The following is an 11,776-nucleotide window of genomic DNA, read 5'->3' as shown; positions in this document are numbered from 1 at the left end:
GTGATTTATTCAATAAATGTATTTTACCAATATGAATTTCACAACACTTTTAATGCATTTTTTATTCATTATTTTGGGTGGTTAGCCAAGTTTGTTTCAACATTTTATCAATCAATAATATTTAGTGGATTATAATATAGTAACTTGAGGTAGGTTTCGTCACAGGTGTTGTCATTTTCCGATTTTTTACAATCCATTTTTTACAAAAAAAAACGCAAAATAAACGTATGGAGATTTACACAATAATAACAAATTAACATATATACACACATGCAGACCTATGATATGTACTTCCATAACGCGAACTTCTATAATTCGAAGTTCTCCATACCTCGAACGTTTGAATTGGCAATAAAAGCCAAATTTCATACGAATTACCTTCCATAACTCTGAGTCCAGTCAAACGCCGTCGCTCATAGTGTCAACACGTTTATACGGGTAAAATCGTTTATACCTACTCGCTGCTTAACTTCTCGTTACTTGGTGTACGCGCAATTTAACCTAGATTTGACATTTTGAGCTTCTATTCGTTACACTTTCCACGTGTCTTTATAAAAAGTTTTCCATTATAAAGCTAAATTCACAATTTAATCGGGCAAGAACGTATATTCTTTCGCTATGCCCCCGGGGGCCAACAGTCTGGGGAATAATAGGTTTGCACTATTATCCCCGGGTCCTAAAAACAAAAGGAAAAAGCCAGAAAATTCAACGCTGGAATTCTTTCCGGAATTACCTATTTCTAAGAAGGACGATCCCAAGTACCTCATAATCAAATCACAGGACGCCAAAAAACCTATTGCATCCACTTCTTGCTTTGCAGTACATAAAGGCATTCAGGCAATAAGTAAGGAAATTAACAAAATCACACCGCTTCGTGACGGCAGCCTACTACTTTTGGTCAAGAACCAAAAAATCGCTGACAAATTTTTACAAACCAAACATCTTCCCGGAGCTGGTGCTGTTGAGGTATCTCTTCACAACTCTCTGAACTTAGTAAAGGGTACAATCTACGCTCCATTTATCTGTCAGCTTGCTGATGACGAAATAATTGATGGTCTAAAAGATCAAGGTGTATCTGAAGTTTATAAATTTACCAAGAGAAACAATGGTGATCGTGTACCTACTGGTGCTTTATTATTAACTTTTGATAAATATACTTTACCTAGTCGTATTGAAGTTGCCTGGTGTACCCTCGATGTCCGTCCGTACTATCCTAATCCCATGCGCTGCAAGATTTGTCAGTTGCTGGGTCATACTGCTAAGCGATGTAATAAGCCCCCAGCTTGTGCTATCTGCAACCTTCCCCCAAATCATACTCCTCCCACTGAATGCTCTAGAGTCAAATGTGCTAATTGCGATGGTGATCACCCTTCTTCCTCTAACGCCTGTCCAAAATATGTCCAGTCTAAAGAGATACTTAAAATTAAAACTATCCACAAGTGCTCGATGCGTGAAGCCATCAATTTATACAAATCTCAAAAGCCTTCTACTCCCTCATCATTCTCTTACGCTAATGTAACAGCCTCCAACAACAATAACATTAACATCGAAAAAACTTCAAACACTAATAATTCCAACGACAAAATTAAAGCCTCAACTTCAAAAAATATTGCTACCAATATACATTCAATCCATAGTGATTGCCCCGTAACCCCTTCTCCCTCCGTTTCTTCCCTATACAATTCTCCTTCTCCTCCCTTCTCACCCCTTTCCACAACTACTTCTCCTACCACTATAACCCGTTCCTCAACTTCACCTGTACCCTCCTCCCATCCACAATCACATACCCAAGTACCCATAGATACATAACTCTTGATATCAAATTCCAATTAGAACTTTTTTTCATACATATATACTTTAATTTCCTATGTTAACCTTCCTTCAATGGAATATAAACGGATACATTAATAACTACTTTGAACTTGAAATTTTAATTAAAAAATATAACCCCTCTGTAATATTATTAAACGAAACGCATATTGCAAACAATATATCAGCTCATACCCCAAAAGTCTATGCTGGTCATTTTTATAACCTTCCTTCCATCACATCAAGCAAACAAGGTATTGCAATCCTGATTAAGAGAAGTATACCGTATAATATTCTCCCAATATCTCCTTCGAATATCTCTTCCGTTGCCATCGAAATTTCCTCCCCCCAAAAAGTCATAATCATCTGTGCATATTCCCCTCCTCACCAAACTTTTACTTCAGCAGACTTCTTTAACCTTCTCCCTTCTTGCTCGACTCCTTTTTTACTGGCCGGTGACTTCAATGCCTGGTGCCCTCTTTGGGGTTCTTCTTCAACTAACTCCAAGGGCCGCATTATTGAGGACGCTGTCCTCTGTTCGGACTGTGTTGTCCTTAATGATGGCTCCCCTACCCATTTCTCCACTCATTCCACCTTCACCCATATAGATCTTACAATTTGTTCCACTTCACTCTCTCCCAAAGTTGTTTGGCATTGTATAGACAACTTGCATGGTAGCGATCATTTCCCTATCATAGCCAAAATCTCCTCCCATAATTCCAATTTCTTCAAACCCAGAATATTTTTTAACTCCGATTCAGCTGATTGGCCCAGATTTCAAGATTTTTGTTTACGTTACTCAGACACCCTCCCTCCTGCAGATACTATTAATCAGGAAACCTCCAGGATTCAGAAAATTATAAGATCTGCTGCCAACCAATCTATATCTCAAACCTCTCCTAATCCTCGTAAGCATAACCCTCCTTGGTGGGATAGTGAGCTATCTTCTCTCAGACTGCATAAGCAACAAACATGGCATCATTTCAAACAAAATCGTTCATCATCAAACCTTGTTGCTTATAGAAAAGCTAATGCCATCTTCAGAAGAAAAGCGAAGCAAGCTAAAGTTAAATCTTTCAATACATTTACCAGCAGCATTAATTCCTCTTCTAACCCTAAAATGATTTGGTCAAATATAAGAAGACTATTTGGCAATATTTCTTTCTCTCCTATTCTCTCACTCAACTCCTCTCAAGGCAATCTACTACATCCACAGGATATAGCTTTAGAATTCGCCAAATTTTTCTCGTCTAACTCCTCTGATTATAATTTCTCCTCTGAATACTCGTCTAATAAGAACTCTTTACTTGCCTATAATTACGTTTCATCCGCTTTATCCCCTTCAGCCGTATACCTCGACTCAGACATATCTTTAATAGAACTCAATATAGCTCTTTCTACGGTTAAAGGTAAAACGCCTGGGTTAGATAAAATTTCCTATCCTATCATCAAACATCTTCCTCCTCACCTCCTCAAACGACTTATCAACCATTACAATAATATTTATCGAACTGCCACCATACCCCAAATCTGGAAAACCAGCGCAATCATTCCTATTCTAAAACCTGGCAAACCTCCGTGCGAAGTTACCAGCTATCGTCCTATTTCCCTTCTACCCTGTCTAGGCAAACTTTTAGAAAAAATTGTTGCTACTAGACTCTCTTGGTTTCTCCATTTCAATAAACTCATTCATCCTAATCAGGTTGCATTCAAAAAAGGACACAGCTCTATCGACGCTCTTTTACACCTTGACCACTTTATATGTGACGCTTTGTCTAATAAAAATCATGTTTCACTTCTTTCCCTTGATTTCGAAAAAGCGTTTGATCGCGTGGGCATACATGTAGTTTTAAGACAATTAATCAAATGGAAGGTTGGCCCCCGTATATTTAGTTTTGTTAAATCCTTTCTTTCTAAACGCAAAATCAAAGTTCTGATTTCTGGCATATCTTCACCGACTCTTCCTTTGGATAACGGCACTCCTCAGGGATCACCGCTATCAGTTATTTTGTTCACCATAGCATTTGATGAAATCAGCTCTATCCTTTCTTCCTTCCCTAATATTCAGCATCAATTATATGCTGATGATCTCCTTCTATTTTCAAAATCTTCTGACCTTAGTGCTATATCCTCTACCTTTAAAGAAATCCTTTCTCAACTATCCCTATGGTCCCTTTCCTCAGGCGCTTCAATATCGTACTCAAAATCCAGTCTACTCCACATTTGTAAAAAACATAATTGTAATTTTCCACCGATTTCTTTCAACAATGTAAATATTTCATGTTCTCATACACTTAACTTTCTTGGATTAATTCTAGATAGTAAATATACATTCAAACAACATTGTGAATATATTAGAAATAGAATTACTAAAAACTCAAATATTGTTAAGTACCTAGCATGCAAGCGTTCGCTCATTGGCCCGTCTTTGCTAATTAATGTTGTCAAGGCACTCATACTCTCCGTCATCAATTACGCTCTTGAAATATATGGGCATCATTCAAAAAGTCACCTAAAATTGTTGGCCGCACCGTATCACTCCGCTGTTAGAAGATCGCTTCGAGCATTCCCCACGTCACCAATCAAAAATATGTTAGCAGAATCCGGTCTTCCCTCTCTGATAGATAATATGGTAGACACCACATACAAATTATACCCGAAGATCATCCTTGGTTCTAACCATGTGCTTCAAGATGCCTTTTCTTCATCATCAACTCGGATCCGTCCTCCAAAAATTGAGTCAGCCATATATAAATGCTCCTCTTTTGCCAAAATAAACAGCTTACCATTAAAACCTGCTAAACTTCCTAAACGTCGTCATCCACAATGGTTGATTCCAAAAAACACGTTTATTGATAAACTAGCTCGTTTGCCTAAATCCACCACACCTAATGCGATATATGTATCAGAATTTTGTGAAATTATGAATACTCTGAAACATGGCAATTGGAGATTTGTATTCACGGATGGTTCAAAAAATAAAATCCAAACCTCTTTTGCGGTCGTTAGCGAGAAAGGAAAGCCAATCTCATATGGACTGCTTTTCCCCTTTTGTTCGATATTCATTGCTGAAGCCACTGGGATTTTACATGCTGTTCTACATGCCACAAAAAGCCCTGGAAAATATGTCATATGCACCGACAGCTTATCATGTTTCCAAGCCATTAAAAATTGCAACAACCACACTAACATCATCACTGCAATTAGAGAATATCTTATAAAATATGAAAATAAAATTAAGATAATGTGGGTCCCAAGCCACACTGGATTATCCGGAAATAATTACGCTGATTTACTAGCAAAGAATGCATCCAACACGCCCACAATTACATTCAGTTTCTTCATGAAATCTGATTTATACCGACTCATACACCAAAATAGGCTCTCTAAATTGGCAATCGATTGGGTCTCATATAACCACCATTACTCAATAGTTAACACAGCCAGAATCAAACCGCTATACCCATCAACAGTAGCAACCAATTTTATAACACCTTACATTCGCCTACGGATTGGACATACTATACTGACGCATGCGCACCTCCTCGGAAGAAACAGTACCATCTGCTGCCCGTTCTGTAACTCAACAACAACCGTGCTTCATATATTAGAATTTTGCCCAACTTTGAAAGAAAAGAGAGATTGCCACTTCAACACAGATCCGATTACCCTCCTTTCCAACGCTACGGAAGAAAATATAAAAATTATCTATCGTTTTCTCAAAGATTGTGATCTATTGAGGAGAATGTAAAACCAACACATTCTTCAACGGACAGCTGATAGCCTTTGTAGCTAGCGCTGCATGCCTTAGGTTATACATATAGTATTAACTTTGTATAAGCTTTTATAAATAAATAAAAAAAAAAAAAAAAAACTCTGAGTCCCTCTAACTTGAAGTTATTTTATGAATTATGGTGATTCGATTGAATATTCAATATTCATTCCAATGTCACATAAATATGTGTGAAATAATCTATATAATTAAATTTATATTATAGTTCAAGTAGCCTTAATTAAATCGTAAATTTACGCGCACATTAAATTTTGAAAAGAAAAACGAAAACTGGCAACTGGGAGAAACAAATTTGACAGGAAGCCAGCAACATCTCAACCGGCGCACAGAGTTGCTAAGTCTAAACATGCTTATTTTACTTCAGTAACTAGTAAAATACAATTTATGCCATATTATTACATACATTAATTTAAATTTTATTAAATTTATTCACTTTAAATTTATTTCGAATTGTTATAAATTTTTTTATTCGTATTTTCAAGGAATGAATTTAACAAAAAAATATTTATGTTAATGGCATAATGTTATCTGGCAATACTGACTTTTTTGACAGTTGCCATTGTGAATACTGCTTTTTAGATAGAAGAGGAGTCACATAGTGTGCTGCATTGGTGTTTTTTGCCTGTTGAAAACTAATTGTAAGTTACATAATTTTTTTGCAAATAAAACACATAATTAATAACTAATATTGAATTATAAATTTAAATTAACAGAGCTCTCACAATGTCTGATAAAGTGGTTGAGAAAGTTGGACGCCCAATGAAGTATCCATATACTTTCAGTGCAAAGATTGCCCAATTCCCTCTGAAGCATTATATCCAAAAGCAATGGATCTGGAAATACTACTTCGTTGCCTTCGGTTTGTGCATTCCCGTCTTCTATAAAATCAGCAAATTGGGTGAGTGGAAAATAAGCGACAGAATTTAAAGTTTTATTAATTGTTATCATTTTTTAATTTTCAGCAAACTCACCCGAAAACAAGAAGAAGTGGGCCGAGAGCCAGGCTAAGGAAGCTGCCGAACATCATTAGATATAGAAGAATATCACTGGTCACTTGATTTAATATCTAATATGAAAACTTTCGATAATATGTTCTGGAATAAATAGCACACTTTTAGTCCTAACATATTGGATTTGGCCTAGTTATTTGGGCGGTAACTAACATTTTTTAAGGTCGTTAGATAATTTGTAAGAAATTTTTGCGGTTTTCCATATTTTGATCATATTATCATACGATATGACATATATTCATATTTGTTTCTAATAAATTTAAAGAAAGCTGGGAAAGTCAACATGCGGGGAATTGAATTGGAGGAAGTTCTGGGAATATGTTGCAATAAATTATGAAATTGAAATAAAATCCAATAAAAATTATTTTACGATCCAATATGAACAAATATTTATTAAATGTGTTATGAAAGTCCAATAAGATTCATTATAAACAAAAACAAATTAACAATAATGATATATTTTTTTTTTTTTTAAGAAGATAATGCTGCCAATTCATATTAATTTTTTTTTATTGCCGACTGTTATTTGCTTTTCTAAAGTATCGCATTGATTTCAAAGCATTAAAAATTCATTCAAATAAAGGTGTACTTATTAATAGAAATTTTTTTATGTGGTATGTACTTAATAACATAGTAAAAGTATAAAAGAAACGAAAATATTTATGATGGGGCAACACTGTCGAAGCAGTGCATTTTGATAAAAACAAAAACATACTCGGTTGCAACGTTTGTGAATTCCATTAAATATAACTTATTCCAAATAATATCTTTTCGGACATGCTATAGTTTTTAAAATAGCATAATCTCAGCGGAAAATGTATGTGCAAGGCATTGAAGCTATTAAACAATATATGCCTAAAGACAACTCACAAATTTCTACAGATATAAAGGAAGAGCGAGGCCAAGAATTAAGCACAACCGACACAATGTCATCGGCAGAACGGTATAGGTAATTAAAATTAAATTGTTATTATTTATGCACTTTTGACCATCTTATCTATGGTACTATTTGTGTATTGAATGCATGGATTGCACATTCATACAAAATACATGCATGCATTTAACAGAACACTTGAACCAATAATGAATAAATTTATTTGTTTCTTTATCGGGAATAACCGGGGCCTCTCTTTTGATCTCCTTTTAAAATTATTTTGAACTGCAACGCTGAACAAATAATTTATTTACTTAAATATAAAAAGGGCGTATATTTTACCATAAACTCATTCAATCACTTATAAAGGGTGATTTTTTAAGAGCTTGATAACTTTTAAAAAAAAAAAACGCATAAAATTCAAAATCTCAAAATCAAAATCTCATCGGTTCTTTATTTGAAACGTTAGATTGGTTCATGACATTTACTTTTTGAAGATAATTTCATTTAAATGTTGACCGCGGCTGCGTCTTAGGTGGTCCATTCGGAAAGTCCAATTTTGGGCAACTTTTTCGAGCATTTCGGCCGGAATAGCCCGAATTTCTTCGGAAATGTTGTCTTCCAAAGCTGGAATAGTTGCTGGCTTATTTCTGTAGACTTTAGACTTGACGTAGCCCCACAAAAAATAGTCTAAAGGCGTTAAATCGCATGATCTTGGTGGCCAACTTACGGGTCCATTTCTTGAGATGAATTGTTCTCCGAAGTTTTCCCTCAAAATGGCCATAGAATCGCGAGCTGTGTGGCATGTAGCGCCATCTTGTTGAAACCACATGTCAACCAAGTTCAGTTCTTCCATTTTTGGCAACAAAAAGTTTGTTAGCATCGAACGATAGCGATCGCCATTCACCGTAACGTTGCGTCCAACAGCATCTTTGAAAAAATACGGTCCAATGATTCCACCAGCGTACAAACCACACCAAACAGTGCATTTTTCGGGATGCATGGGCAGTTCTTGAACGGCTTCTGGTTGCTCTTCACCCCAAATGCGGCAATTTTGCTTATTTACGTAGCCATTCAACCAGAAATGAGCCTCATCGCTGAACAAAATTTGTCGATAAAAAAGCGGATTTTCTGGTTTTTTTTTGGTAATAAAATTCAATGATTTGCAAGCGTTGCTCGTTAGTAAGTCTATTCATGATGAAATGTCAAAGCATACTGAGCATCTTTCTCTTTGACACCATGTCTGAAATCCCACGTGATCTGTCAAATACTAATGCATGAAAATCCTAACCTCAAAAAAATCACCCGTTATATGTACCTACATACATAAATATGTTATATTTTTTACTGCAAACAGAGACGAGTGGGAAAATCTGTTAAAAATATTGGACGAAGATCCTGAATATATACGCGAGCAAGCATTTGAAGGTGATTTAAAAGTATCCAAGTTCCGTAGTATTTATTGGTCATTATTGCTACGTGTTTTAAATCCTGATTACCGTAGTTGGAAAGATCAACGAGAGAAACAAAGGAAACGGTAGGTAATAACAATTCTTCCTTCTCTTAAAACAAATATAACCATAGCCGCTTTATCTAAGGTATGAAAAATTGAAAGATGAGTTTATAAAAGATCCACATGATAACACAGTGCCTGATGATAATCCACTATCACAATCGGAAGAGGTATATTGTACAACATGTTCGCCCTCATATTCTTTGACTATTAAATTTATTAAAAATATTTACAGAGCGTGTGGAATCAGTATTTTAGTGACAGGGAACTCTTTGCTGTTATAAGCCAAGATGTTATTCGAACATTCCCCGGTGTGGATTTTTTTCGTAAGCCGTTAATACAAAATGCCATGGTTTGTTATATGTTATTATTTATTTATTAGTATGTGTATTATTAATATTTATAATTTTACCATTATATAGTGTAACATCCTTTTCTATTACGCACGTGAACATCCTTATATGTGCTACCGCCAAGGTATGCACGAAATTCTCGCACCATTATTATTTGTTTTTTATGGCGATCAGCAGTCACTGCTGCATTTCTCGGAAATAGCACAAAATCAAACAAGGTAAAAATTTACCGTTAAAATTAACGCATTGCATAAGAAAACTGAATATCAAATCAACTGTATGTTTATTACTTTAAGTGAACTTCTCTTAACCGTGCTGAATCCAGATTACTTGGAAGCTGATACCTAGTAAGTTGGCTTTGATTAAAGTGTAGATCATTTAATAATGAATATTTTATTTTTAGCTCTTTATTTTCACGTTTGATGTCTTCCATTGAGTCTTACTATCGAATAAAGAACTTCACACAACCGGCACACAATCGTGGTGGTATGCACAGTGATGTAAGTTTGAAAATCCCATGAAAGAGCTTTAACATTATCATTTTAAATTTAGCCAAATCATAGCATGGGAACCGGTGTAGAAATCATAAGTCAACTAATATCAATTCGTGAGAAAATTCTTGCCAAGGAAGATTTGCATTTGCACAATTACCTATTGAAACTCGATATACCGTTACATATATTTGGAATGTAAGTGAATTGACATTTTTTTTATTTATTATTGTTATATATTTTAGTAACATTTTTTTCTTCTAGTCGTTGGCTACGTTTACTATTCGGCCGAGAATTTGCACTGCTCGATTTGTTGGTAATTTGGGATGCGATATTCGCAGATAGCGATCATTTCGATTTGCCAAACTACATTCTAGTGGCAATGCTAATACGCATACGTGATAAGTTACTGCTAAGTGATCAAACAAGTTGCCTTACATACTTGATGCGTTATCCGACCAATGTTGATGTGAATTTAATTCTGCGTCATGCATTGCACATGCTTAAGCCGAAAAGATTTGAACGTCCCACTAATGCGTTCATTTATTTTACGAACAACAAGAAAAAGGGTGGTATACAAAACTCACGTAATCTCAGTGCTAATTCTGGTAATTTAGAGTCTTCCAATAAATCGCCAAAAGGTAGTTCAACTGCAACAGGTGATAACTATTCGAAGATGGAACAGCACATTGTAAAGTTGCAAGCACAAAATGCCGCTGATTCTGCGGCACGTTTTCGGAAAGACGTCCCAGCAGAGGGAAACGCCATCGCTGAAGGGCTTTCGAAAAATGTACGCACACAATTTAAGAATAATTACAGAATAACTTATACAGCTAGTTTTCTTGTTTTTTTTAGAGTCAAGAACTGATTAATTTGGAATTAAGAAATGCTGAAACCATAATATCTATAGCCCGAAACAAACTTCAACTCTATGTAGCCACTATGAAAAATCATATCGATGGAAATAGCTCGCGGGAGTTATTGCAAGCGCTGGATGGTGTTGAGGAATTATGCGATTTTCTAGATGTTAAATTCGTATTTCCAATTCATGCGGCCAAACCGCCTATCGATGAAGCGCTGGAAGCAAATGAGCAATTGAATTCGAAGAAAGATCGTTGGAAAAACTATAATAGTGGGGAGGGTGTTGCTATGGCTGCTACTGTTGGCTTCAATCAAGCCGATAGCAGTGAACATCGAAAAGATCTTCAAAAACCACACATAATTGTTCCAGATAAAGAATTCCTTACGGAATTTTCTGCGCTTGGAATCAACGCCTATGAACGTCCAGACGAAAACATTTCATCAAATCCGTCGCATTTGCTTGGCAGCAGCCGTGAAATTGAATTGATAACTATCGAACCTTCCGAATGCGTTGTGGAACCAGTTGATGAAGACCAACCTGGGAATACAAGTAATCAAGGCTCGGAGTCGTCAAATAGTAGTAAGACATCTGAAAGATCTGAATTGAGCCAATGATTGTGTATGTACTTAGTACAAATATCATACATACATTTGTAAAAACTGTTTTGAATACGTTCACAAAATCTTTTTTATTAATTGCAATTTTTATTAATGCAATTTTGTTTGTATTTTTTTGGAATATACTTAAGTCACATAAAAGTTGTTTTCACTTTGCTTGGAGAGAAATGAATATATTTGGTCTGACGAACGTTTTAAAAGAGTGGACTTTTTTATGTGCTCGTAAAGATTGTTTAGTGGTTTTTTAGTTAAATCAACCTTTTCATAGGTTATGTAGTTAGTTTTAGCATCTAAGTTTTACAGTAACCTCATTTAACCTCAACAAATTTGGGTGCTCATCTTAGAGTTGGTTTAGCATAGGGGAAGAAAGGAAGAGCTAACTTTGTCCTTTCCTACTATCGTGCCAAGAGGAACAAATGTCCGATGTCTCTTTGGCAGAAACGCCACTATTATC

General features: G+C 35.6%; 2 protein-coding genes across 3 annotated transcripts; both read left to right on the top strand.

Moving 5' to 3' along the window:
• The first annotated feature begins 6,098 nt into the window (after window positions 1–6,098).
• LOC105211336 (uncharacterized) lies at window positions 6,099–6,728 on the top strand. The gene is made up of 3 exons (XM_011182702.3): window positions 6,099–6,240; window positions 6,316–6,500; window positions 6,565–6,728. Exons 2-3 carry the CDS (start codon window positions 6,326–6,328, stop codon window positions 6,630–6,632), a joined length of 243 nt encoding a protein of 80 aa, XP_011181004.1. The 5' UTR covers window positions 6,099–6,240; window positions 6,316–6,325; the 3' UTR covers window positions 6,633–6,728.
• A 553-nt stretch (window positions 6,729–7,281) lies between these two features.
• Window positions 7,282–11,522, top strand: LOC105211337 (TBC1 domain family member 5). Of its 2 annotated transcripts, XM_029039646.2 has the most exons (11): window positions 7,289–7,429; window positions 7,495–7,561; window positions 8,844–9,023; window positions 9,085–9,169; window positions 9,235–9,351; window positions 9,422–9,570; window positions 9,649–9,699; window positions 9,756–9,852; window positions 9,905–10,041; window positions 10,108–10,633; window positions 10,699–11,522. In XM_029039646.2, the coding sequence occupies exons 2-11, from the start codon at window positions 7,539–7,541 to the stop codon at window positions 11,317–11,319; spliced, it is 1,986 nt and encodes a 661-aa protein (XP_028895479.2). In that variant the 5' UTR covers window positions 7,289–7,429; window positions 7,495–7,538; the 3' UTR covers window positions 11,320–11,522. The 2 variants fall into 2 exon arrangements, with proteins under 2 accessions (XP_011181005.2, XP_028895479.2); XM_011182703.3 differs by having other exon boundaries at window positions 7,282–7,561.
• Window positions 11,523–11,776: the final 254 nt, after the last annotated feature.

This window comes from Zeugodacus cucurbitae, chromosome 2 (assembly GCF_028554725.1).
Source record: "Zeugodacus cucurbitae isolate PBARC_wt_2022May chromosome 2, idZeuCucr1.2, whole genome shotgun sequence".
Classification (NCBI taxonomy): Eukaryota; Metazoa; Arthropoda; class Insecta; order Diptera; family Tephritidae; genus Zeugodacus; species Zeugodacus cucurbitae.
Note: the sequence above shows the minus strand (reverse complement) of the source record. Positions and strands in the feature narration are given on the sequence as shown.

What these genes read in the sequence shown, in the direction of transcription:
- LOC105211336 (XM_011182702.3), top strand. Translation starts at nt 6,326, where the DNA reads ATGTCTGATAAAGTGGTTGAGAAAGTTGGACGCCCAATGAAGTATCCA. An exon ending in CTATAAAATCAGCAAATTGG is followed by an intron (nt 6,501 to 6,564) that starts GTGAGTGGAAAA and finishes TTTAATTTTCAG; the next exon opens with CAAACTCACCCGAAAACAAG.
- LOC105211337 (XM_011182703.3), top strand. Translation starts at nt 7,428, where the DNA reads ATGTATGTGCAAGGCATTGAAGCTATTAAACAATATATGCCTAAAGAC. An exon ending in CGAGAGAAACAAAGGAAACG is followed by an intron (nt 9,024 to 9,084) that starts GTAGGTAATAAC and finishes GCTTTATCTAAG; the next exon opens with GTATGAAAAATTGAAAGATG. An exon ending in CACTATCACAATCGGAAGAG is followed by an intron (nt 9,170 to 9,234) that starts GTATATTGTACA and finishes AAATATTTACAG; the next exon opens with AGCGTGTGGAATCAGTATTT.